Below are 26,473 nucleotides of genomic sequence, written 5' to 3' on the forward strand. Positions count from 1 at the left end.
AAGAGGACATACAGATGGCCAAAAGACATAGGAAAAGATGCTCAATGTCACCAATCATCTGAGAAATGCAAATTAAATCACAATGAGATATAACCTCACACCTGTCAGAATGGCTGTCATCAAAAATCATCTGAGAAATGCAAATGAGAATCACAATAACTTCACACCTGTCAGAATGGCTATCACCAATAAATCAACAAGCAAGCAAGGATGTGGAGAAAAGGGAACCCTCATTCACTGTTGGTGGGAATGCAGACTGGTGCAGCCATTATGGGAAACAGTACGGTGTTTCCTCAAAAATTAAAAATGGAACTGGTTTATGACCCAGTGATTCCACTTCTGGGTGTAGAGCCAAAGAAATCCAAAACGCTAGTTCAAAAGAATGTCTGTGCCCTGTGTTCACTGCAGTGTTACTTACCACCGCCAAGATATGGAAGCAGCCCAGGCGTCCATCAATAAACTAGCAGATAAAAAAGGAGTGGTACCCATGTACAATAAAATATTGCTGAGTCATAAAAAAGAATGAAATCTTACTATTTGTGACAGCACTGATGGATGAAGAGGGTATTATGCTAAGTGAAGTAAGTCAGTCAGAGAAAGACAAGTAGCATATGACTTCACTTACATGTGGAATCTAATGAACAATATCAGTGAACACACAAAAACGAAACAGTGTCAAAGGCACAGAGAACAGACTGATGGATGCCAGAGGAGAGGAGGGTTGGGGGACTGGGTGAAAAGGTGAACAGATTAAGAAGTACAAATTGATACTTACAGAATAGTATCGGGGATATAAAGTACAGAATAAGGAATATAGTAAATATTATTGTAATGGCTATGTATGGGGCCAGGTGGGTACTGAAAATATCAGGGGAGGAATACTCTGTAAATTGTATAACTGTCTAACCACTACGCTGTAGACCTGAAAGTAATACAAAGTAATACTGAATGTAAACTATAATTGACAAATACAATTTAAAAACTAAATTATATTCAGTGAGTTCTGAGTTGTCTCTCACCAGGCATCAATGGAAGCCTTGCAGGTGTGACAATGGCAACTGGCTGTTTCGCACTGTTCTGGGTCCAGTTTCTTCTGACTTTCTCCTTTGCAATCCGTACTGCTCTGATGCTGTGCCAGATCATTTAATACTGATTGCTCTTAGCTCAGGTTTTAAATGACAGCAATCTTATTCACTGAACACTAAGCAGAATTTCCTGTAGTTATATTGGAATAATAATGTCTGATACAATTACAGTACAGGAATTCCTCCTGTCTTTTATTTGAATGGCTCTACATTTTCTCTGTGTCTCAGACAATTCTTTCAGCCGTCTCTGGATTTTGCTCTTGGGTTTCTGTCTGTCCTTTGGGCCCAATGGTAACTTCCAGAATGTATCTGAGCCTAAAGCGTTTCCCACATTGGACAGGTTCTTGGATATTCAATCATATCCTCTAGCTATGGGAGCCCAGAGCTTACCTATCCGATGCCTTCCATAATGTGTACTGCCCACATGTTTCATGTCAGCACTAAATTAATACCAAGGAATCAAAGATAAACAAATAAAAACAATTAAAGGAACATCTTTAGAAGGTGATAAGAAGATGCTCAGTAGAAGGCAAATAATATATACATTTGTACCACATTCTAAATTATCTCACGTGAGAGAAAATAGCTAATTTTAAACCAAAGCATGTCTTTAAATGTTTTGTGTTAGTTTTAAATGAAAGTTTTATTAGATTAAAAACTTGGTCCAAGTCTGTAAATATACAGCTAGAAACACTGAACACTGTCATATGAATCAGCTCTTAAAGTCTCTCCTTCAAATTTCTACTTGAGAATTCTACTTTTAAAATGTAAAATCCCAATTCACATATTTGGAGCCAAGGATTCCATTTGTGAGAAGTTCATTATTTTTACTGCTTCTTCTACTTCATGTACCCTTTTTATGTTTCTTTTAGTTAAAAAAATTAATAAGACTTGGTATAATTTCTGTCTAAAGGTAGGAAAAAGGGATCATAAACTTCAAATCAGCCCAATCCATTCATTTTCACTAGCCACTTGGCTACATAGTAAGAGTGCCTGGCTCACATAAGGCATGGAGACTACCTGAATGTGTAATTCTTTGAGGTGTACATGTTTATTGCCCAGGAAAATGGAAAATTTGTGGTATCTCCGCTTCAGGTTGGCTTTCAGTTAAGTAGGTAAGAATCACTGCTTTAAGGCCGATGATCAGAAATCACAAACACAGCTGTTCTGAAGTCTAACAGGTCCACCACGGGCTGCCTTCCCTGTCACACAATTTTAACCTGTAGATCATCACTCCAGAGCGCCCATCTTCCCGTTAGCACTGTCCTCCGAAGCCCAGCGGTACAGAAACTACTAACGACACTGTCCTAGGAGGAGCAAATACAAAAACATAAGTTCCTTAAATGACATAAGAATGTATTTTAATACCAGAAATGATGACAAAATAAAGACTATTTTTTATTACTAAAACTAGAACTTATATAATTGGTAGTGTGCCAACTGCTTTGCTTCAACTGTAAGCAATCGAAAACGTGACTCTGATTGGCTTGAACACAAATAGGTCATCATGCCCAACCGGAAGTGAAGAAATTGAGCAGAATCCAGGGCTAACTTATCTGGTAGCCACAACTTCAGTCCTCTTTTCTCTGTCATTTCACGTGTGGGCTTTATTCTCAGGCTGTTAGGAAGATGGTCCCACTAGTCTGGATCACGTATCCACACAGAACAGGAACTGAAGGAAGAAAAAGCATCACTTCCTGTCGTTCTTTATTCAGAGTGAATGGGGACAGACATAGATGGAGAGCAGGATGACAGGTAGTTGGGGGAGGGGAGTTACAGGGTGGAAGGACGGAGCAAAAAGGAACAAGGACTCACGGACCTGGACAGCAGTGTGGTGATTGCTGGGGGAGGCGTGTATAAGGGCACTAAATGGTAATCAAAAAATAATACAATAAAGATTTTTTAATTAAAAAAATAAAATCAGGATTTCCCAAAGGGGGGCAGTGAAAACACTACTCAGAAACCCCCAGAAACTCTTCATGTATCTCAGGGGCCCATGTTATATCACATACTGTTTCCTAATTTCTATCACAAGGGAAATGCTTGATTTTGCTCCACTCTGGGGTCCTGAACCAAGGATGAGAGTGTTGCATTTTACCTGTCTCAGCAACACTATGAGTGCAGCCTGACATCAGGACAAATCGTAAAAACAGCAAACTCAGCCCAGTCTAGTCCCTTCTTCCAAGCTTCCACTCCCCTCGTATCTGCCTGCTTTTTTCACCTCCATAGTCTTCAGGTAGTTGTGTTTGGTAGTGGTATGATTCAAATTGTACCCCCCAAAATCTGTGTATTGAAATCCTAACTCCAGTACCTTCAAATGTGAGCTTATTTAGAAATAGGTCTTTGCATATGTAATTAGTTAAGATGAGGTCCTTCTGAAATACAGTGGCCCACTAATCCAATGTGACTGGTATCCTTATAAAAAGGGGAAATTTGGACCCCCCCACATACACAAACACACAAACACTCATGGGGAGAATGCCCTGTGAAGATGAGTGCAGGGGCCAGTAATGCTTCCACAGACTGAGGCATGCCAAAGGTTGCCAGCAAACCACCAGAAACCAGGCGAGAGGCCTGGGCAGCTTCCCCTTCCATCCTGCAGAAGGAATCAGCCCTGCTGACACCTTGACCTTGCTTCCAGAACTGTGAAACAATAAACGTCTGTTGTTTAAGCCAGCCAGTGTGTGGTACATCTTTACGGCTAGCAAACTAATAATACATGCGGTGTGCCCAGAGTTTCTACGGGGTGGCTCTTTAGGAGCTTACTCTACCAAACCAGGAGTGAAACTCTTCCCTGCCTTAAAATAAGTTCACATTTCTTCTATGCCTTTAGTCTTCTTACCTGTAAAATAGAGATAATAGTAATATCTACTTCCTAGCCTTGTGGGGAAAATTAAATGATCTGACATAAGCAAAGCCTTTAGAGAACAGCCCAGAGAATAGGTGTGCTGTCAACAGTTATTAGCTATTCTTGACCTTCACTCATTGAACTATATGCCAGACTCCGAGACACTCTAGGTACATCACCAAACAAAATAGATACAAATTTTTTTAAAGATCTAATTTATTTATTTTTAGAGAGGGAAGAGAGAGAGAGAGAGACATCAATGTGCAGTTGCTGGGGGCTATGGCCTGCAACCCAGGCATGTGCCCTGACTGGGAATCGAACCTGCGATACTTTGGTTCGCAACCCGTGCTCAATCCACTGAGCTATGTCAGCCAGGGGTTAGATACAACTTTTTATCTGTACGTAGTTCACATTGTAGTGACAGAATGCAGACAATAAAACAAATAAAACAATTATGTAATATATTGGCCAGTAGTGAGTCCCATGAAGGATAATAAAGCAAAAAATGAGCAAAGGCAAAGCTAAGATTGGGTGTGGCGAATCTTGGTGGGCGGTCCAGGAAGGCATCGGTGCTGGAGGCACAGAGGGAGCCGTGTGCAGACCTGGGAGAGAGCCCTCCAGGCAGACAGCATGGCGGGGGGCGGGGGGGAGGTGCGGGTGTCCTGACACGGGAGCCTGCCGGGAATCCTCCAGGCCCAAGAAGACCCGTGTGGCTGGGGCACAGGGAGGCAGAGGGCAGTAGGAGATGAGGTCAGACACCAAGAGGCCCAGGTTGTGTAGGTCCTTGAAGGGCTTGGGCCTTCACCCTGAGAGACATGGCACATCCCTGGAGGCTTTGAGCACAGGCGCGCCATAATCCATGTGTTTCCCCAGGATCCCCCCGCCAGAGTGTGAGAGTGGACAGGAGAGAGGTAGGGGCGGGGGGTGGAGGGAAGGACAGAAATGGGGAGACCAGATAGGAGGCTCTTTCTGAAGTTCAGTCTGGAGATCAGTAACCAGGCTGTAACCAGGCTTCTTCTGTGGGGGAGATAAAACATGGGCTATAGATATTTTGACAGGAGAGGTGACAGATTTTCCAGATAGATTAAACATGATGTCTGAAAGGAAGAAAGGAGTTACTATAAGAATGACGCTGACGTTTGGAACCTGAGCAACCAGAAGTACGAGTCCCTTACCTGAACGGGGAAAAACTTTGGGAGAAATGGATTAAGGAAGGGAAGAGTGAAGTCATTGTCATGGTTGTTCCTCCTCTTCCCCTTATCATCCTGCCGTTATTATCATTTTAATGCGAGGTAGCTTCATCAGTCCTTATTGTTAGTTCCATCTCCTGTCAGATTTTTTCTTTCTTTTCCTAGCAGGTAATAAGCTAATGCACAGCACACCTCCTGTTTGAACAGCACATCACGTCCAGTTGTCCTTTTCCTACTGCCTTGACCATTTAGCACGACCTCCTGTCCTGTCCTGGGAACATAACCTTGACTCTCTCGCCCCTCTGCTACTGCAGCCGCACCTCCCTTCTCAGCCCTTCCAACAGTATGTTTCCTTCATAAAAGGAAACACCTGCTTCTTCTTTTGGAAATTTCATTTTTCTTTGATTGTCCTCATTTTAGCCATTTTTCTTCCACTTACTCCAATTCCCAATGACTCCTTCCACCAATTCTTTCCCGTAACGACACCGTCTCCTCTCATGTCCATGGGCCCACAGGGCCCCCTCAACACCAAAACAAATCTCCCGGCCGATCCTCCCAGCGCGTCCCTCCCCTCCGACCCTCTGCTGAATCTCTGTGCCGCTCAGAGTCATCTGCTGTCTCTGGGTCTGGGTTTGTTCCTTTGAAAAATAAAGGAATAAACTAGATGACAAATAAGAAAAGACAGTTTGCTCTTTTGAATTGCAACCAAAATTAATACTTAAAAAAATTCTATACACAAAGGTCATTTCAATTCTTTTATTGAGGAAAAATTACAGGTGACTCTGAAACAGACCAGACAATCCGATCACTGAAGACAAGGGAAGTTATTCCCAAATATTCTTAGCCCTAAAACGATTTTGCCCATCAGAGCAAAAAAAAAAAAAATTCATTCAAAAAGGATTTTCCCTTAGTGAAAATTACATAACTGGGCTTCATAGACATTAAGGAATTTCATACACAAATATACAATTGGTTAGAAATATTTCATTTTTAAAATTAAATTTTACACAACACATTACGACTATAAAGGGGTGACTTTAATACAACAGTTACCTCCAGTTCTTTTTATCAAGGGAACTGGACTCCATATTAGTCCATCTTGGCTTATAAATCTAACTTTGTAAAACTGCAGGAGAAATGTGCCTTGTCTAGCCTTCCCTGCTGAGCCAAATGCCATCTCCCCTGAGGCCCACAGTTATAAAGCGTCTTTCCCTCCTCTGAACGCCAGTGGGTCTCGCCTTGCATCCTTCTTATTCCCACCCTTCCTAAAGGGTGGGAGTCTGTCCCAGACTCCCTCATAGCTATCAATAAATATTTATGAAATATTTATTTCATAATAAGGATTGCACAATAAGCAAATAAGGATTGCAGTTTAATAGGAACAGCATGGGCTTTGACTCAGACAAACCTAGATGCATAACTCATTTCCTCTACTTAGTCACCATGTTGTCCTACCCAGTTGCTTTAACCTCTCTGGGCCTTAGTTACCTGGTCTATACAATGGAGATAACAAGGCCTCTCTCTCACACAGGGTACTGCGAAGATTAAAAGGGATAAGATGGTAAAGCACCTAGCCCGTAAGAGGCACCCAATAAAAGTCACTTCCCCCTCCCCTACCTAGCATGGCACCCACAGTTCAATCCTACGTGGTACTAAATGGAACACGGGGCTGTTCCTGGGCTACGAGCTCTTGAAGGCAAAGTCTCATTCGTCTCTGAGTTTTCAGCAGGACCTAGGGAGAGGCAGTGGGCTGCACATTCTGGAAGCACAGCGTGTGTGCTGTGTATTGTTACTGTACTAAACTGAGTGTGGACCAGGGTGGCTGCCCAGCTGTGGAGCAACGACCTATGGATCTGGGCTCTGGGAGCTCTATTGGTAATACAGGGTGAGGCACAATAGGTTTACAGTTGTTCGTATGGAAAATAATACAATAATTAATAAATAGTAAAACAAGAATAAGCTTGTTCCACATACTCACACCATAAACCTACTTTCACCCCACGTGTATAGCTCCTCTTGTGAGCTATGGCTCAGGTCACTTTGGCCTTGAGACAGCCCACCAGGTTTTAAAGCAGGTCGTACAAAATACAAGTACTCTCCTAAATTCTTTGGCAACTGATCAGAATGCTGTTCCATTTCTCATGGTAACAACTGCTGCAGAAACAGCAACCTTACTCTGTGATAGAGAAACTGAATTCACTCGAGTTCGTTGGCAGAACAAGCTGTGTTGAAGAAGCAGTGAATCAAAAAAACTCCACCTCAACCTTGAGTAGCAAGAAACCCTTAAGCAAGCTATCTGTGTTCACTGAACCTCAATTCAAACAAATAGAGAGGTGGTAACTCTACTTTGGATGTTACACGGGGTCGTGGGGGGCTCAGGAAGGTGATGCCTTGGAACAGACTTTGAAGCAGGATGCAAAATCGAGGTCTAGAAAGCCACTTATTTTGGTCACATTGAGGTCTTAATTTGTCATAGCCCAGGCTTCTACTCATATGTCCTTCTTGGCAATTGACCAGCTCTCATTTTACCATTTCAGTGGAAAATTTGCGTGTGCGTGTGTTTGTGTGTGGGGGTGGGTGGGTGTGGGTGTGTGTACATGCACACATACAAGTGATGAAATCTACATGACGCCCTATCTTTTTTTCTGCGCACCACTCAACAACGCAGCAAGAAATTGCAGTGGCGAATTCACAACACAAGGAACATGGCATCTGGAAAGCGAGGGGCGGGTCTGCTTGCCGGCGGCCAGACCTGCGTGCATTCCCTCTCTGTCTGATGCTACAACTACAGTGCACGGCCCAACTGCCTGTGGCTATTTCTCCTGTGTTGGTCACAGCTTCCTTTGTAAAATACTTCAAAGACAATACAGCTCTACCAAAGCATAGGAGAAAGTCGGCCCCAGACTGAAAGAGGCGGGTTGGGGGAAAAGCCAGTGGCCAGTCTCTTCGAGCGGAATCTTTGTTTCTAGGCTCTTGAACTCCCATGGCTCCGTGCTTCCACAGGAAATGGGAGAGAGGGGAGGCAGACGGGCCACCTACACACTGCAAATGGAAGAATGCACCTTCCCAAATTTCTGAAAGAAGTCCTCTTGTGCCAGGGCCAAGGCATCCTCATCAATGTACACGGCCGGCCTTTTGGCCATGACGAAGTACTGCACCTTCCTCAGCTTCCAGCCCATCACGTAGTGGAGCCAGCCGCACACGGCCGCCGTGGACCGGCCGACCCCCGCATTGCAGTGGACGTACACGGTGTGTCCATTCTCAAGCAGCGCGTGCAGGAGGCAGACCGCCTGGGGCAGCATCTGTACCCGGCCTGGGACAGAGAAAGCACAGCACAGTCACATGAGTAGTGGAACCCTGATATTGCTGCTAATTACCATCACTCCAGCACCCTGGGAAGTCACAGCACCGAGTAGAGCAACGCAGGGATGATATGACCGGTTCCATTCCCCTGTCTCAAAGGGAGAGGCGAGACAATACCAACTCCTGCTAATGACAGAGTGGGAAGGGTCCTCAGAGGCAATGGGTCTGCTCTGAACTGCTGCTGATTTGGCTGCTCCTTTGAGGGGCTTCTGTGCCCAGTTTCCCTTCAAAGAAAAGTTCGCTGTAGCCTGTCATCAGATGATCTGTGCATACAGATTAGACAGAGGTTTAGAGGATTTCACAGGGAGCCCAACAGGTCCTGTCAACTCAGTTTCCTGTCATCCAAAAGGACCTTCTAGGTAAATGTACAACAGAGTTAGTGGGTCTTGATGAAAGAAGTCAGTCTCATCCATTCAACACAAGATGCTAGTTCTCTTTTGTCCAATGGAGTGACTAACTTATTAACTGATACACTGTTCATTTATTCCCTCATGATGCAGTGGGTATTACAACTGATTCAGTTTCTCCTTTACTGGGCAGTCATGATTATAGTTATTGCAGCTTCATGATTAGTTTTTCAATTATGAGATGATTAAAATATCCCCTTGCCACACAGAGAGGATACGCAGGCTCTGCTGCAGCCTGTTGTAAGAGACCCTGGTGTAAGAGATCCCCCCTAAAATCATCAAACTCCTGGGTGCCTGCAGTGTCTGCTGCCTATAGGTTCACAGTCAAAGATGTTTAGTGGATTTGGGGGAGGGTTGGAGAACGGTCTGTGTAAATTACTTCAAAAAGGGATGAAACAGGGAAACCACACAGAGTCCTGGACTAAAACCCTGTGCCTGTGATTTGACAATCTCGAGCCACTCCCTGTCCTCAACCACACAGATACAACGTGTAGTACCCCCGGCCGAGGCCCAAGGCCTTCACATTGCCGGCCCACTGGAGGACCGGAGAGGCCCTCCCTCGAGTGATTTCACTGGGCCCAGAGTCCTCCCGGGAGAACCACTCAGGCAAGTTGAGACTTCCCTCTCCAGCTGTCCTCTTTCACGATGCAGGGGCCCCGAAGGGGCCAACACCACACACTGTGACCCGGAGTCGGCACCTGAGGACAGGTGTCACCAAGGACCTGCTTGTGGCCGGAGCGCCCTCTCAGTTCCCATTCCATCCTGCAGCAGAACGTCCACGTGGAACCAGGACAATATTCTATTTTTGCTGCTGGTGCTCTGCTGATTGCTATTACGACAGGGTCTCAAGAGCAGTGTAGAGACGCCTGTAACTGGGACTCCTTTAGGCAGGGCCCACTTCACAGTCCCTGGGGCCCCAGCTGTCTTAGTGTGGCCTGCCTGGTCCCCGAGGGCATCTGAATTGGAGACACACGAGCTGTAACTTATTGGGTAATTTCTCCGAGTCCACACTGAGCCACAGCTCTGACCGGCTGACACCTCTGTGCTGGGTTGGGAGGTGCTCCCAGGTGAGATCTGGGTGGGCCTGCCATGCAGTCAGTCATTTCTGGCAGTCTCCCCGAGGCAGGCAGATGTCACTGGAGATGTAAGGAGGTGAGAACACTGTACATACCAGAGAGATGTCTCACTGCGAGCCTCGGGAGAGGACGGTGTAGTTCATCCACTGTTTGAATTGGGTGACAGGGGGAAACAGACATACCTCCAAGGCATGTCTGTGCAGCCTGCTGATGGGGTGAGGCTGGCTCAAGTTCAGGGCTTCTGTTGTGCATGAAGGGGTGTTAGAGGTTTACCCCGAGCAATAGTGCAGGGAAAGGAACTCCCAGTGATGGGTCCAGGAAGCCTGGGTTCTCCCTGCTCCTCCCTAATGCACCACTTGACAAGGTCCCCATTTATAGCAACCTCTCAGCTACCATGCACACTGCCAGGAAATAGACATATGTTTAATGTGGGCTTTTATTAAAGGCCAAATATAGAAAGAGAGCATAGTGGCCGTTAGCAGGAGGAGCTGCTGAAGCCGGATTCCCAGCCCCTGGTGCTTGGCCCCTGTGCCATCAGGGCAGCTGGCCTGCCCGAGCCAGGGATGGCATGGACCTGTCAGGTCCCTGCCCAACAGTCTCTCTGGCTGGAGGTCCCCCGATAAAAGGGTCTGCACCAAACAGCCAAACGATGCGATCTCGCCCTTTTTCCTTTGTATCTGTGGAAGATTCTCCGAGATGCACGCAAAGAGTCTAGAAGGTAAAACTGTTGAAAATGGGTATGTGCTACTTTGAGGTTCTATGATCTGAGACATGTGATCCTGGAGGTTGAAGGTCAGCAACCGCGTGGGAGCTCTGTAAGGCTCCCAGTTTTAACACAGGTCTCACACACCAGTGGTCTTCTCCCAAAATCACTTAGCCATCCCACTTAAGAACTGTCAAGCAAAGACTCAGATGACATAAAAAAGAACAAATAGTAAAAAGGAGCACCAGACAAGTTGTAGGTCCAGGATGCCCACCCATCTCGGCCTGGCATCCCCCGGACACCTCATGCATCGTGACCTCCAGGGACGGCACATCACCTGCTCGGATGACAGCTCCTTCTGCCTTTTGACCAGCCACGTGCCTTTGTAAGCAGTGAGCACCCAGGAGCTCCTCTACAACCACCTCCTGCCAACGAGGACCTTGGTACCATTATTATCCCCCAGTATGCCTGAGGAAACTGAGGCTCAGAGGGCTTCCCAAGGTTATTGTTCTCTCATGGCCGCTCAAACCCAGCCAGCCAGATGCCACAGCCTCCAGTCTTAACCTCTGTGCTACTGTCCTTCCCTCGCCTGCCTGATTAGTGGTGCTGGCCGGCTCCCATGCCATCAACCTGATCTCTCCATCAGCCCCTGCTCCCCACCTGCCTGGTCACCTGCTGCTTTCAGCCCTGTGGGAGGGCCAATCCGGCCTGGGGCTACACGCCTCTGCCCCTGGCCTAGGGGGCCATGTGTGCCCAACGCGCCTGCATCCCTCTGCTTCCAGACCGCTCCAGAGAGCCTCAGCTGATCATATGTAACCCACTGAGGGATAGAAAGGGTCCCCAGGGTATCCTCAGGGCTCGCACAGAAAAGCCAGCATCTACCAGAGCCCCTGGTATTTGTTTTGTGTATTTTGGCTCCACATAGAATTTAATTTGGTAAAAAGTCTTTATTCTTAAAAACAATTATCCCGAAAGGCAAGACAGAAATGCATATTTTTAACGTATAACAGTCCAAATTTTAAATGTTGGCAACTAAGTTGAAAATCTGAAACCCTATGCCGGCCAACAACACACTCCACTGCCTGTGATTCTTCCTTTGGAACTCACAGCAGGCCCTGGCCCTCAACAGATGCCCAAAGGCATGAATTGAAACAATAGAAAATGAAGCCCAATACTGCCAATTTGCGCTGAGACACTACTAGACCCCTCCGGTCTAACTTCCGGCCCCGCCTCCTCTAGGCTCCTCCAGCTCAGCGGTGACTGAGCGCCTCCTGGAAGCACGCGATGAACACGCAAAGGTGGCGAGAAGGGGCATGAGGGGGAGCTGGGGCGGCCTGAGACAGGAGGGACTGACACAAGTGGGGGGCCCTGAAGACACCCACGGTTTAGCTGGGGCTGGCCCCGAATGAGATCATTCCTAGAACAACATTCAGCCTTTCCAAAACAAACACACACACATATGCACACACATAGCTTTCCTTTCTTAATCCAGGGGCAGATTTATGCCAAGTATATTATTATTCTATTTCAGTATATCTTCTTCTTCACCTTTGCATTGTAATGGAAATAAGGTTCATATTATCTATGACATCCTTTGGTAGAAACGTAAGGACTTGGGACTAATAACACAGTCCCAACTTTGTGATTTTCAAAGCACATTCACATCCATCATCTTTTTCCGCTGTTATAATCCTGAAAGGCGGAAATTATTATCCCCATTTTCCAAGTGCAGGAACTAGTCGGCCCAGTATCACACAGCCACACAGCGGTGACAAGGCTCACCCCTCGGTGCTGCGGCTCCGAGGTCAGTGTGCTTGCCTCACGGCAGAGCTGGATCCGGGGTGTTGAGTCAGAGAAAAGAACCCGGATGGAGAAAACAAAGGAGGTAGCTGGGGACGGGGCGGCCCACCAGCTCCTCTGTCATCCCAGCACTGCCCTGATGGCGCCAGAACCCCACGAGGGTCCTTCCCACGGGCAGAAAAACCAAATCTGGGTGAGCACATTGGTTCTTCTCAGGTGGATGCCAGATTTAGGAACCTTTTCTTTCTTAGGTGAAAGACACAAACCAAAATATTTTTAAAAAGAAAAAAGAAAACCCTAATTAAGCCCTTAGCCTATGACAAAATGTGCAAACCGACGATCGATGGCCCCAGGATCGAAACAGGTACGTGACAGCCCGTGGGGACCGTGGCCGTTCACCAGCTGTCTTCTCTCTCAGACATCAGCCGACAGCGCTGTGTGGCTCAAAACTCCTGCAGATGGACTCTTCTCTTGCGTTCTAAAAATATCTGGCAGAATTAATCTATATGTTTACTGTGCTGATATTGTGAGCTGCAGAGATGGATCTACTGGTCAAAAATTCCTCGGGGACTCCAAAATGGCCATTAACCCTTTGCCTACCCCCCTGCATGCAGGCTGAACTAAAGAAACCCTCCATGTACAGTTGGGGTTTGGTCTTTGTCAGTGGGAGCTTTCATTCTGCTGTCATTTCATGCAGTCGGTGGGGGGGGGGGGGCGATGCTCCACTGTCGTGACCAGGACCCCTGTTATCAAGGAACGATCTTATTTGTCTCTGTTTCCCCGGCAGCGCCCACGTCAGATCACAACTGTCTCTTCACAAAGACAGGACCCCTCTCCGCCAAAGGCTTTGACACGACTCCAGGGGGGTGTTGGGAATGAGCAGGCAAATTCCCGGCTCGCCAGCACGGGATGGAGTGGGACGCACGCCAAGTGTGTCTCGGTGTCGCTGAGCCTCGTCTCACACCGTATTCCGAAGGGGCAACAGTGCTAATAAACCAGAATCGAGGAAGCAGAAATCCAGGCACCCTCTGGAAGCTACAGGCACACTCCCTAACCGGTTCCTCTGTTTTGAAACCAGAGAAACTAGCTGGACAGGACAAATATGACCTAGATTCGACCAGTGCTATTCTGTGCCAATGAAGTTTTCTTTTTTTTTTTCTCCCTTGGAAAACAAAGCCTGTGTGGCTAAATCAAGCTCCTCTGGATCAGCATTACCAAGGGAAGTACCCAAACTGCCCTTAAGGAACACAAGTGATACCTCATCCCCAGCAGCAGTACAGCTCCCACACAGATCCACCAAGGGGTCCAGCCCGGCCGGGAGGACCACCTGAGTTCATGAAGAGCCCATATGGCCCAGGTCCAGGCACCTGTGCCTTCCCGGGCCTTCTGTCCTGACCAATGCCTTGATTATATTGACTCCAGGGAGACCCAGCTACCTCCCTGGCAACTCACGACTTTGCCTAATTCCAGCAAGAGATGAAAATGACAGGTTGGAAGTGCAGTGGTCTGTAGAATGTGCATGAGGAGTTCACGTGAGCATGTGTCTTGGAGCTACGTTCTGAGTCAGCCTGTTTGCCGAGAAATCCAGGCGGGGTCTCTCTGGTTTACCCTGGCCAGGTTACTGAAGTTTTCTCTGCCTCAGCCTCCTCCTCTGCAAAAGGGAGATGACAGCATCTGTCCAGAAGCTTGTTGTGAGAATTAAGTAAGTTAATGCATGCAACTGCTTAGAGCAGTGTCTGATAGATACATAATGTACTTTTGGGGGAAGAGGGTGGATGATAGAAATGTTTCCTCCCTAGGCATCACAGCCTTTCTTCTTTTCCCCAAAACAGTGTTGACCAAACTCCCTTAGGCTGTGCCATTTTCATAGCTCTCTGCTGCCCCCTGCTGACAACTAGTTCATATTACCAGTGTAACTTGGTTTTCTTGGCTCTAAACAGCTCCATTCCTTTTCTACAAGAACCCTATTGTCCCATACAACCAGGCTGAAATATAGATCATTCCTCTAACATCCCGTGGCTCTGAGCCTTGGCCTATGCTTTGTTACACTTGGCAATGACCTGTCATGCCCACCTCAAATGCAAAGACATTCGTGCCGCTTGTCTGTTCTCCATACAAAGTGGTCCTCTCCGGCCGTAACTCTCCCAGAGCACAGGATGCATCCCTCCCCTCACACTCTTTTCTGTACTGTAGGTAGTTCAGAACCTGTCCGCTTTCCCCTACCATTAGATCAAAACTATGGCCCATTTGTCTGTTTCCCGGGCAGCACCCCAGTCACATCCTAATTCTCTCCTCACAACAACAGGCTCAGCTGGTACCTGGGCAATGAATGCAGCCGCACTATCACCGCCCTTCCCTGCACTGCATTCTCCCCTCACTGCCTCTCACTTGAATGTGGCATACCCTCCTGACTGCATCCCCGGACCCACTCCGGGCCCACCCCAATTCATCCTCTGTCGAGAGGAGAAGAAAAGGGTTGTTTTGGCATCTCTCAGCCCCCAGCTCTTCCCGCTGCGTCTCATCACTTTAGGGTAAAATCTGATGTCCTTATTGTTCCCGAGTCCCTGCAGGACTCACTTCCCGATCCTCTGATCCGCAGCCACCAGGCCTGTTCTACGACCCTCGGTGCTCTCCTGCCGTAGGGATTCCTCGAAAGCTGCTCCCTCTGCCTGCACGCCTCACCACCGGCCCCACCTGGCTCTTCAGATCTTAGTCCAAACACCGCTTCCCCGGAACACATTCCCTGACCCCCTCCTGGATCTGCGGTCTGTGCATGCTCTCCTACTGATATCTATGCATCTTTCTAGTGAAACCCTGCCCAGTGGGTTACTTCTATTTGTGGTCATTTAATGTTTGTCGTGTCTATGGGACGATAAGCTCCGTGAGAACAGGAGTTGGCCTGCCTCTCTTCTCCACTGTGTTCCCGGCCACCAGCATAACACCACATACACGGTAGGTGCACAATAAATACATGTTTAATGAATCAATGAATCAAAGGACTCATGCTAAATAGAAACTTAGCTCAGTTGTCAAAAGACATGTATTAGACCTAAACCCTTTTTTAAAGTCCATTTCTATCGCTCATATTTAGGTCAATCAATTATAGACAGAAAGGCGGGCAGCCAGGCAGACCGGTGAGGGCCTCTCTGAAACAGCTCTCACAGGGAGCCAGAGGGAGTCCGATCGCTCACCTGTGGTGCTCATGTCCGGCGTCGGCATCCAGATGTAGGCCAAGCCTTCCTCCTTGTACAGCTTCATCATAGTGTCTGGAGACATGGGCTCGGGGTAGCGGTTACAGCCCGAGGAGTTCTGTACAATGTCCCACTCGGTCTGGAAGTTCATTACAGCGGTGACACCCAGCTCGTGCTTCAGCTTGATGGTCACGTGTTCCACCTGCCGAGGGCAGCTACCCAGCCAGAGGTTTGGCAGAATCCTAACGAGAACACATGGATTCAACTGTCACTAATGCCGTTGTGACTTGAGAATGGAGGAGCTGCATACAACCTAGTACTAAAATGCAAATAGCCTTTAAGTCTGGCAAAGGAACAGGTATAAGAATATGAGAACCACTGCTGTTATTGAAAGAAATAAATACCGGTAATGTAGTTTTGGGGGAAACAAATAATTCAATTAGCTGGAATGCCAGAAAACAGGCATTAGCAAACCAAATCTAGTAATATACAGGGTCCAGCAGAAGTAAGGCCTGTTTGAGCGTGGTTGGTGGGGTAATAATGTGGATGTGATAATTTATAGTTTTAATTTGAACATTTCACCCACAATGTCACATACTGTGTTTGAGTGTGACACTAGTATGTTATAGAATTACAGGCTTATGATTTTGTAATGAAAAAGGGACATTATTTGTGCTGGACCCTGTATAAAAATAAGTCCACCGAATTTACTTACTCCTCGAATATGTACATGGTTCAACATCAGGAAACCCATCAATGTATTTCAAATACCAGCAAATGAAAGCCCAAGTCCTATAATTAGACTAACAAATTCTGGAAACCACTGGCTAAAATTCAGCAGTCATTCTTATTTAAAACTCTATAAAAAATTTCAAATAGTATGAGACCATTTAAACATGCTGAATACCAGAAATAAACAACAATCTTCTTTTAAATAAAATCAAAGATTACTTCCATTAGTACCCAATATTGTTCTATATGTTTCATGTAATGCTACAAAGTAAGTAGAAGGAGTTAAAGCTACCTTTAAAAAGGGAAAACATTATTGTAGTTTTTGAAGTATGATTATCTAAATATCCTAATTCAGGGGGCAAATCTGGTGAACCAGTCCCTAAGAGATTCAAATACAAAAACTATGCAAAGTATTAAAAATATTAACATTAAGATATCTAGATGAGGGAAAATATAGAAAAATCAAGCAGCTTTGGCTCTGTACTAGCATAGAAATGAAGTGGGGTGGGGGAGGTGGAGGGAATCTCACTCAAAAATAATAAAAAATTAAAGAATATCCAGGAATACACTTAACCAGAAAACACTATAAAATTCTATTGGAGGACGTTAAACACACGATAATCAATAAATAGAAGGATACGGGTGACATTGTGATTTATAATACTAAGTATATGTTTGGTCTTCTTCCCCTAATCACACACCTAAAACTCTAGAAATTTCCCTTTCCCAAGTGTTACAAAGGTATCTTTTGTTATATTAATGAGGTAACTTTCTGAGAGCACCTAAGGATGGGGGTTGATTGCCAGGAGACCCAACCACGTGATCAGGGGGTTGGAACTTTCAGTCCCACCCCCTGACCTCTTGGAGGGGAGAAGGAATGAAGGTTGAATCAATCACCAGAGGCTAATGATTTAACCACTCCTGCTGTGTAGCAAAGCCTCCATAAAAGCCCACAAGGAGGGCCTTCTCAGAGCCTGTGGGTTGGTGAACACAGGGAGACTGGGAAGAGTGGCTGCCTGGGAAGGGCGTGGAAGCTCTGTGCCCTTTCCCCATACCTTGTCCCATGCGTCTCTTCCATCTCGTGGCTCCTGAGTTATAACATATCCTTTTATAATAAACTGGTGAGCTGCTAAGTAAATTGTTTCTCTGAGTTCTGTGAGTCACTCCAGCAAATGAATAGAACTCAAGGAAGGAGGGGGTCTTGGGAACCTCCAATCTGTAGCCAGTCAACCAGAAGCACCAGGGACAACCCGGGCCTGCGACTGGCATCTGAAGCTGTGCAGGAGGGAGGGGCGGTCTTGTGGGGCCAAACCGCTGCCCTGTGGAACCTGCTGCTGTCTCCGGGTGGACAGTGCCACACCTGTGTTGAACCGTGGGACACGAAGGGGTATCTGGAGAACTATCTGGCTGTATGAGGAAGTCCTTAACCCCCGCCCATTGGACCTAGGTCCCAGAACCCGAAAGATACGCCAGCTCTTTATCTGGAAGACTTCAAATTATAAAATGCACATATCAGAAAAATGTAAATATTTTCCAAATTATTACATACATTTAATGTGCATTATTATAACCTATTGTATATGGTGCATATTGTCTTGTTCACTGAGTAGTTTACATGTAGACATTCTCTCCAGACCTACAGGGTAAACTCTCTATTCCAAACTACTTGAATCATGTCACCCAGAACTTACCAGGTTCATTACAGGACACACAGACAATAGCTTTCAGATGATGATGGGTGACAGCACTGATGCTCAGCAGTGTTCCCAGTATCTCCCTCCAAGCATGGAGGACTGAACTTCCTCCCCACCTTGATGTGAGACATGGCCATGTGACTTGCTTTTGTCAATAAAAGGTGAGCTGAAGTGACATGTGTCACTGTCATAGGGACATATTTAAGGCCTTATGCATGCTTCTCCACAGTCTGTCTTTCCCTGCGGCAATGACCATGAAAGCACATGTGGATGCTGAGCTGCTAGCCGACTAAAGGAACCCGAATGTTAAGCGCCCTCAGGCAGGACAGCTGCCCTGGAGAGCTCACGCTTGATCTGCGGAGCCGACTTTGGCATTGTTTGTTACCACCGAGTAGCCTGACTTGTTCTGACTGATACAAACTCTAAATCATTCATTGTTTGAAGCCTATAAAATATGCAGGAAAGAAACTGAGCAGAGGGAGTACACTTTTATTTAACTACTTTCATTTTAAGTTTAATCATTCTCAACTGGGAACAGTTTTGCTTCCCAGAGGATATTTGGCAATGACTGTGGAGCTGGTTTTGATTGTTACACTGGGTGGAGCTACTGGCCTCTGTTAGGCTCAGACCAGGGATGCTGGAGAGCCTTCTACAATGTACAGGACAGGCTCCCACAACAGAGAATCATCCAGTCCAAAATGTCAATAATGCCAAGGTTAGGAAGCTGTGATTTAGGACAATAAAAGTGAAATCAAACTTCTTACTACGTGTAGCAAGAAAAGGAGCATGGAGCAGGAGTAAGCCCAACATGTCTGACATGGTCTGTGACTCATCAGTTATGTGATTCTGAGTATAGTATACGATCACATGTCATTTTAAAATACGAGTGTATGTAAAAATAAGGAATCTAGAGCGCAAACAAAGTCCTAACACTAGAGAGCTGACAAGCACAATAACATTTTTAGTGTGGCAAAGTGGAAGGGGCACTAACCACAAGCCAGAACAACGGGTTCAAATGTAAATTCTAGCGCAGTGTTTTTAGAATCACTCAGTAATAACTGTCTGACATTAGGCCAGTTTATCATCTCTGAGCCTTTCGTTGGCTCATCTTTAAAACAGGTATAAAATAAAATAGACTTGTTGACAGTATCTTTGTAAGGAGTAAAAGAAAGTAAATAAGTTATCTGAATAGGACATTAGTGAGTGCACAATAAACATACGTGGACTTTATGTCTAGTTATTGTAATGGACTTACTGTAGTAATTTATTTTGTATAGTAATGGTCATTCCAGTAATTTTGCATTGCTCAGTGTATCCTTTATTTAAATGTTGCAGAGAATAGAATATTCATCCTATATTTTACATGAAATCCAGCTTGTTGTTAACGTAACAAGCCAACTGACTGAACCTCAAATGTGGGTATTGTCATTCCATCCTCAATGAATATCTTACCAGGTCAAGCATTGTCTTTCTAACGCTTGCATCCTCTTTACCCTCCAGGAGAAAATAAACCAATTTTTCATTGTTGCTTGGGTTCTCAATTTAATGGGTTGTTAGGAAACTCCTTGTGGATTATTGGGAAAATAAAGGAAACAGAATTTAAAATAAGGCGGGAAGTGTGAAACCTAGGGAAGACTTAGTGGTAGTATGAAGAGGGATGAAGGATCCAAAGGCTTTTTCACTTTAAATCCTGACCCTAAAAATTTCTCAGATAGCCCATTGGGCCCAGTGGATTGAGAGAAAGACCATTACCAGGGCCACTTTCCAAGTGCCCCAGAGCTGCACTTGACTAGGACATTGCTATCTGATGGAAACTTCATTACCCCTGGGTCATTGCCTCTTCCCTCTGGCTGTTAACTGAGAATAGAAAGCTACCTCTATCTATATGTTCCGTCCTCCCTTAAAAGTCCTCCTCCAAACACCCACTGAATGCCTAGTAACTAAGAGTGCTCGGCCGCCATACTGATGCTTCGGGGTTTAACTTAGCATATTAAAGCACCCTTAACTGGAAGAGGGATATGGACCCCTGAGGTACACAACCAAGAACTGTAGCCTCTGGAATAACAATGGATTGTTGTTGGCAAAATCTTGAGGTGGACTGGTAAAATATTAAAACCAATATTCATGACAGGCAAGCTGAATTCCAAACATTATCCAGAATTCACTTGAATATTGTATCCTTCGGGTGAGTAGCACTGAGTATTTAGCTAGCAAATAAATGCCAAAATAAAATGGCTAGCGTGCAAGATTTGCCATAAAGACCAAAGAATAATTCATAGAGATATGCAAAGGGAAAAGTGGGGCATCTGAGCCTACAAGATAAGAAATCGGAATCTCAAACCAGAGTTAGTATATAATCACATTGTGTTGCTAAAAAAAAAAAAGAGAGGTATTATTCTATCATCTCAGTCATCCGTGGTCTTCAAATGTATTTAAACTAACTGGGAACTTGGGAAATTAAGAAAAAGCCAAAGATGAGTGGAACCAAACTTGGCGCCTTAACATACATATTTCCCACATCTATTTTCTAATAGAAGTAAACCCTTGAAATACACACCTATATGCTCTCACACACATATAAACACTAGTTTCTGTATCATACTATTTCCAGCTTTTTGGTAACATAATTAATTCTTCCTCTAGAAATGCCGGAAGTCAGAGTCCATATTTAAGAAATGAGTATAAAACAATTCCTGATTTTTAAAGGAAGTTGTTCTGAACCTAGGAGATAGATAATTAAAGACAAGTTCTGAAAATGAGCACTGTATTGAAAGATAGATAATTAAAGTTATAAAATAAGTTTACTAGCCTTTGCTGGTATAGCTCAGTGGATTGAGCATAGGCTAGGAACCAAAGGGTCACCAGTTCGATTCCCAGTCAGGGCACATGCCTGGGTTGCAGGCCAGATCCCCAGAGGGGGCCATGTAAGAGGCAACCACACATTGATGTTTCTCTCCCTCTCTTTTTCCCTCCCTTCCCTTCTGTCTAAAAAAATAAATAAAATCTTTAAAAATAAATAAATAAATAAATTTACTGAACCATTATATGGAACATAAAGACAAAACACTGGGCTTGTTAGAAACACACAAATCAATGGATTCTGCTTAATCAGACAGTTAAAGTGGCCTTTACACTCATGTATTTCAGTTTGTTATCTCTCACAGTGGGTGATATATTTCTAGTTATAGAATACACTAGAAGTAATAAGATGCATGATTTACTTTCCAAATAGTAATTAAACTCCTGCTTAACCATTCAAAAGAGAATAACTTGACATCATCAAAAATCAATTTTTACTCATTCCATCTTAGTTTAAATCTTCTTTCGAGTTAATAATACTTTAAACAATTTTACAAATCAGATTTTTTAAAGGTGAAAAGAAACTTGCTGAAATGTGGGATTTAGGGAATAAAAATCTTCTGTAAAGATTTAATCTCAATCACCCTGGCTGGTGTAGCTCAGTGGATTGAGTGCCAGCCTGCAAATCAGAGAGTCGCCAGTTCGATTCCCAGTCAGGGCACATGCCTGGGTTGCGGGCCAGGTCCCCACTGGGGGGCACGCAGGAGGCAACCGCACATTGATGTTTTTCTCACTTTCTTTCTCCCTCTTTCCCCTCTGTCTATAAGTAAATAAAATCTTTAAAAAAAAGTTTTTTTAAGAGATTTAATGCAAGACACACAAAACTTCTAAGATATCATAATGGAATAAAATATATAGCTTATATTGTCAATTACATTGTAAATCTTCCAGAGAAATATTTTATAAATAACCCACTATCGATGTTGAGTTATATCAGAGCTTTCTGGCAACTTCACTACAGGTTATTTGGAAAGTCGAAGAGAAACCACTGTACCAAATGGGCACTGACACCCAGCCAACCCAGAAGAGAAGCTCCCACACCCCGCTTTGCTTCAAGTCACATCCAGTGCTTTTATAAAAACTTCCATTACCAGGATCTTTGCCACGGATACTCATAAAATGGCTCTGGAGTGAGGTGTGAGATGCTGTGAATTATTTTCCCTTAGAAATTAACCAGATTATGTATACTACCAGCTTAGCAGAACCCAATAAACATGTAGGAGAAACTTAGTATATAGATCTTAATACCTCTCAGTAGAAGTAAAACACACGGAAACCAGAGGACATGGACTTGCTCAGCCCCACACACGTACATCTAGAAGTAAGTCTTTACCTTTTTCCCAAAATAGTTCCAAGAGTGCAAATGATTCCTAGACAGAGTGAGGAATGGGAATTATCTGCTACGAAAGAGCAGTTTTGAGAACGTGTGTCCGTGTGTTTCATGTGCAGTTTCTTCTTAAAAAGTCAAAATTAAACTTACTTCTGAGTCATGGCAAATATTTAATATAGTTATAACCACTTATAATGTACTTTTATAGAAAAAATTTAACCCTGGGTTTTGACTATTGCCACTCTGATTCAACAAGGTTGGATTTAGATAAAAATCTGTCCTCATAATACTACAACGTAGCCAACAACCAGGAAAAAGAAATGCATGGCTGACGTCTCTGGAACCATACCGTCTTGGACTGCAAATCAAAATCAATTTCATTCATTGGAGCGAATCTGGGTTTGTGGTTCCAGGTAATCACGTCACAATAGTACACCATTTGCTCCTCCTGTCAGGCCAGGCCAGTGGTACAATGGCCACTGAGGCACATGAATCAGAGCCAGCTTGCTCCACCTCGGTTATCAGTCAAAGGGGGCCTCGCTGGCAATAAAGAGTACATCAGGCAGAATGTGCACCCGCACAGTACGGGGAGAAAAGGAAACACACAGGGTATTGGCAGGAGGAGGGGCATGAAGAAGACAAGAGATGTCGGGAAGTGAGACCCACATCACAAGATCTACCAGTAATAGCCAGAGAAATGGCAGGATAACCTTTCCCTGAAGATGAAAATTAGCATTATTTTTTGACCACAGGGAAACCACAGGAATGATGAACATAGTTTTTTGTTTATTTCTGTGTTCACACTGTATGAACACAGGTTTTTGTGTGTTTCTTACCAAACCAAGAAACTACAGTCACTATAACCGCAGTGCCCTCTTCCTGGCAACACAAACCCAGCGCCACTTTGAAGATGGAGGAAGTGGGCTGAGCAGGGGCTCCTCATAAAACCCAGCTAAGGATTTAGGAGCAAAAAGAAACAGCACATTTCCTAAGATGAATAATTGTGCTACATTTGCCTTATTTAATATTTTATGGGCAATTTGATGTGAAATTAAAATGTGATCTGGCTTTTAAATAATGGGCAGAGAAAAAAAGTCTATCAGTCTTATAATTTAGATCTCATTAGTGAAAAAGCAAGAGAAACATTAAAAGCAACCCCCAGAAACCTCCAAGCTTCATTAGCACATATAACTCCTTCTGCAGGAAATTTGTCCTCTGGCGTTAAGTTTTAAGTAATTAATGCCAAACTTCTAACCCAAAAGGGTGCTTGTTATATACTCTAGCTAAGGCTGAATAACTGCTCAAAGACAAATGCCAATTTAGAGAGCGATACTAATTAACTTCTTTATTAAAAACATCGCTTTATTACAGTTTGCTTATGGGTCATAGACTATTGCGTATATAGAGCACACACTAATTTCTATAAATACCGTCACTTTCTTAGATTTTTATAGATGTGCTATGTAACCATGTAAAGTGACTATTTTTGACATGTCCTTTTATTTTCTGTATTACAAAATGCCATATAATTAAAATAATCATAAAGGTCTGTTATGGGTTGAATTGTGTTTTCTCAAAATCTCTATGCTGAGTCCTAAGCCCCAGCACCTGAGAAGGTGACCTCCTTCAGAGAGGGGGTCTCTACAGAGGTCATCAAGTGAAGGTAAAGCCATTAGGGTGGCCTCCAATCCAATACGACTTCGTCCGTATCAGAAGGGGCAATCTGGGTGCAGACGTGTATGGAAGGAAGACGATGTGAAGAGGAAGGAAGAAACCGGCCATCTACAAAGCAAGAGGGAGGCCGGGAGCAGACCCTCCCCTCGCAGCCCTCAGAGTGAATCAACCCTACAGATACATGGATCTCCAACTTGAGCCTCTGGAACTATGACCCATCCCTTTCTGTTGTTTAGGCCACCCTGTCTGTGACACTTTGTCATGGCGATCCCAGGAAATGAATGCAAGGTCTAAACATTCAGACTTAAAATATATGCATCCAATCATCTAGACTCTCCAAATATCCACACATCAAGTGTACTTAAAGGAAAGCATTTTTAAAGATTTTCACCTTTCATGCTGGTGTTTGGAATCCCACAAATTAATTAGGACTAACATTGGACTGTGGTGCCTCAATTGCTCTCTTACACTCAGTACTACCCCCCTCCTTCCTTCTCGCGTGTCCCTCAGTCCCTCACCTGAGCACCTCCTACGCTGTGGAAGAGACCATCGGGTCCCAGCCCGACTACCTGGCTTCCTCACAGTCTGATGACTCAGCTCCGCAGTGTTCCGAGATGTCTAGTTTTGGTAAATACAGCAGGATGCCGGGCCCCTTTGCTTGGTATTCACAGAAAGGACCTGGATGGAGGATTGCCTGGGATGTATGAGAGCACTGTCTCTCGGACTCATAACTTTTTAAGATTCTTAGCTCCGAAGGATGTGGCCGTCTCGATTTTGTGTGCTTGGTGCCCTGAAATGCGGGTGTCGTGCCACACTGACAGGTCACAGTGATAAGTAAGGCAGCCAGCACACTCCCCTTCCTTACAGTCAGTCACAAGGGGCACAGAGACCCAGACGAACACCAGGACAGCAGCCCCACTGGTTTCCTTGACACGAGCTTCGCCACAAAGCTCCAGTGAAATATCCTCTTGACGCGGCAGTTTTGTTTCCAAAGCTGAGCACTCCTTGAAGGAATACAATGTCATGTCCAATATTTTCCTAATAATAAACTTAAAAGGATTTGTTTAAAATTAAACCCTTGCATAATGAATTGGGAACTGTGAAGATCAAGGAAGAGATAAAAAATTAAACATGTGAAATTTTTGTATTTGTTTTAAAGTCATTCTCTGTATTCAACAAATACATTGCGATGCCTGCTTCGTGCCAGGCACTCACTCAGCAGTCCACGGTGAGGGACACAGCCAAGGTGTGCCTCCACCTCGGCCTACAGTCTGTGAGGAAGACAGGCAATAGGCAAATACAAAATGTGTAAAATGCATAAAATTTAACTGTAATGTGCTCCCAAGGACATAAACAGGGAGTTAAAATAGAGAACCACCAGGGAGCTAGACTGCAGATGAAACACTCAGGAAGGTCATTTCCAAAAATGTGACATTAAAGCTGAAACCTGATTCAGGAACATGAGACATACCAGGTTTTTGGTGAGAAGAGTGAGTTACACTTTAGAAACTGAGAGAAACCCAGAGACGTGGGGTGAGGTCAGCAAGGAAGGGCTGTGGCGTAGACAGATTGAGGAGACCACACTAGGCCTTACTGAGGCGCTGGGAAATCTGCGTGATGATATAAAACCAATGAAGGAGTGACATGGACTGACTTCAGAATTTTTTAAAGGCGACTGGCTGCCATGTTTAAATAGGTAAATCTCAAATGACCCTAATCATCATGAGATTGCATTCAGTTCTATGGGGCTCTGCTCTTATATGTAGCATATAATATATGCTCTCATAATCATGGGAAAGAGGGAAGACCTTGTGGATACTGATGGCTTGGGATACAGTTACTGATGCACACAGAAGCGGGCCAACCCAAATGTACCGTATTTTTCGGACCGTAAGACACACTTTCCGCCCCACCCCAAATTTGGAAGGAATAATGGTTGTTAATGCTGCTGTTGAGTTCTGTTTACATTTACATTGGTGAAATATTGTGTTATTTATGTTATTAAATATTTTATCACATTTTTGCTTCAAAATTTTTTCCTATTTTTCTCCTCTAAAACCTAGGTGTGTCTTATGATCTGAAAAATAGAGTACTTTAGGGGTGGAGCCAATGGAACCTGCACATTAATTAAATGAAAGGGTTGAGGGAAAGACTGAAAAAATGACTACAAATTTACTAATATGATATTATAGTCTACAATTTCTTAACCAGGTCTGCCCTCAATGAAGCTTGTATCTCTAGGTTTCTTTGCTATATATTTTTATATTACAGATTAACTAACATTTTATGGTATTTGCTAGCCATCATGCTAATGGCATCCATATGCTTAAAGTCTTGATGATATCAAACTATTCAAACTTCCTTTCAGTTTCCACTCAAATCTCCATTTATATTATGCAAATACTAATAAGGCAGAGTTTTTTTTATTAATTTAAGAACTTTGTATACAAGATGTGTTGCCCTTCATTTAGATATAAATCCTATCAGGGAAATATCTATTATAGACAAAGTAATACACAAT

General features: G+C 44.4%; 1 protein-coding gene across 1 annotated transcript in view; it reads right to left on the reverse strand.

Moving 5' to 3' along the window:
* Window positions 1-5,874: 5,874 nt before the first annotated feature.
* EPM2A (EPM2A glucan phosphatase, laforin) overlaps window positions 5,875-26,473 on the reverse strand; it is a 78,859-nt gene continuing 58,260 nt past the window's right edge. Inside the window, exons 3-4 of the mRNA XM_045844098.1 lie at window positions 15,664-15,905; window positions 5,875-8,436 (exon numbers count right to left, since the gene is read on the reverse strand). Of these exons, the coding sequence (XP_045700054.1) occupies window positions 8,159-8,436; window positions 15,664-15,905 (520 nt within the window). The 3' untranslated portion in view covers window positions 5,875-8,158. The remainder of the gene's footprint in view (window positions 8,437-15,663; window positions 15,906-26,473) is intronic.

Source organism: Phyllostomus hastatus, unplaced genomic scaffold, assembly GCF_019186645.2.
Source record: "Phyllostomus hastatus isolate PE091 unplaced genomic scaffold, TTU_PhHast_1.1 phas_contig_40, whole genome shotgun sequence".
Classification (NCBI taxonomy): domain Eukaryota; kingdom Metazoa; phylum Chordata; class Mammalia; order Chiroptera; family Phyllostomidae; genus Phyllostomus; species Phyllostomus hastatus.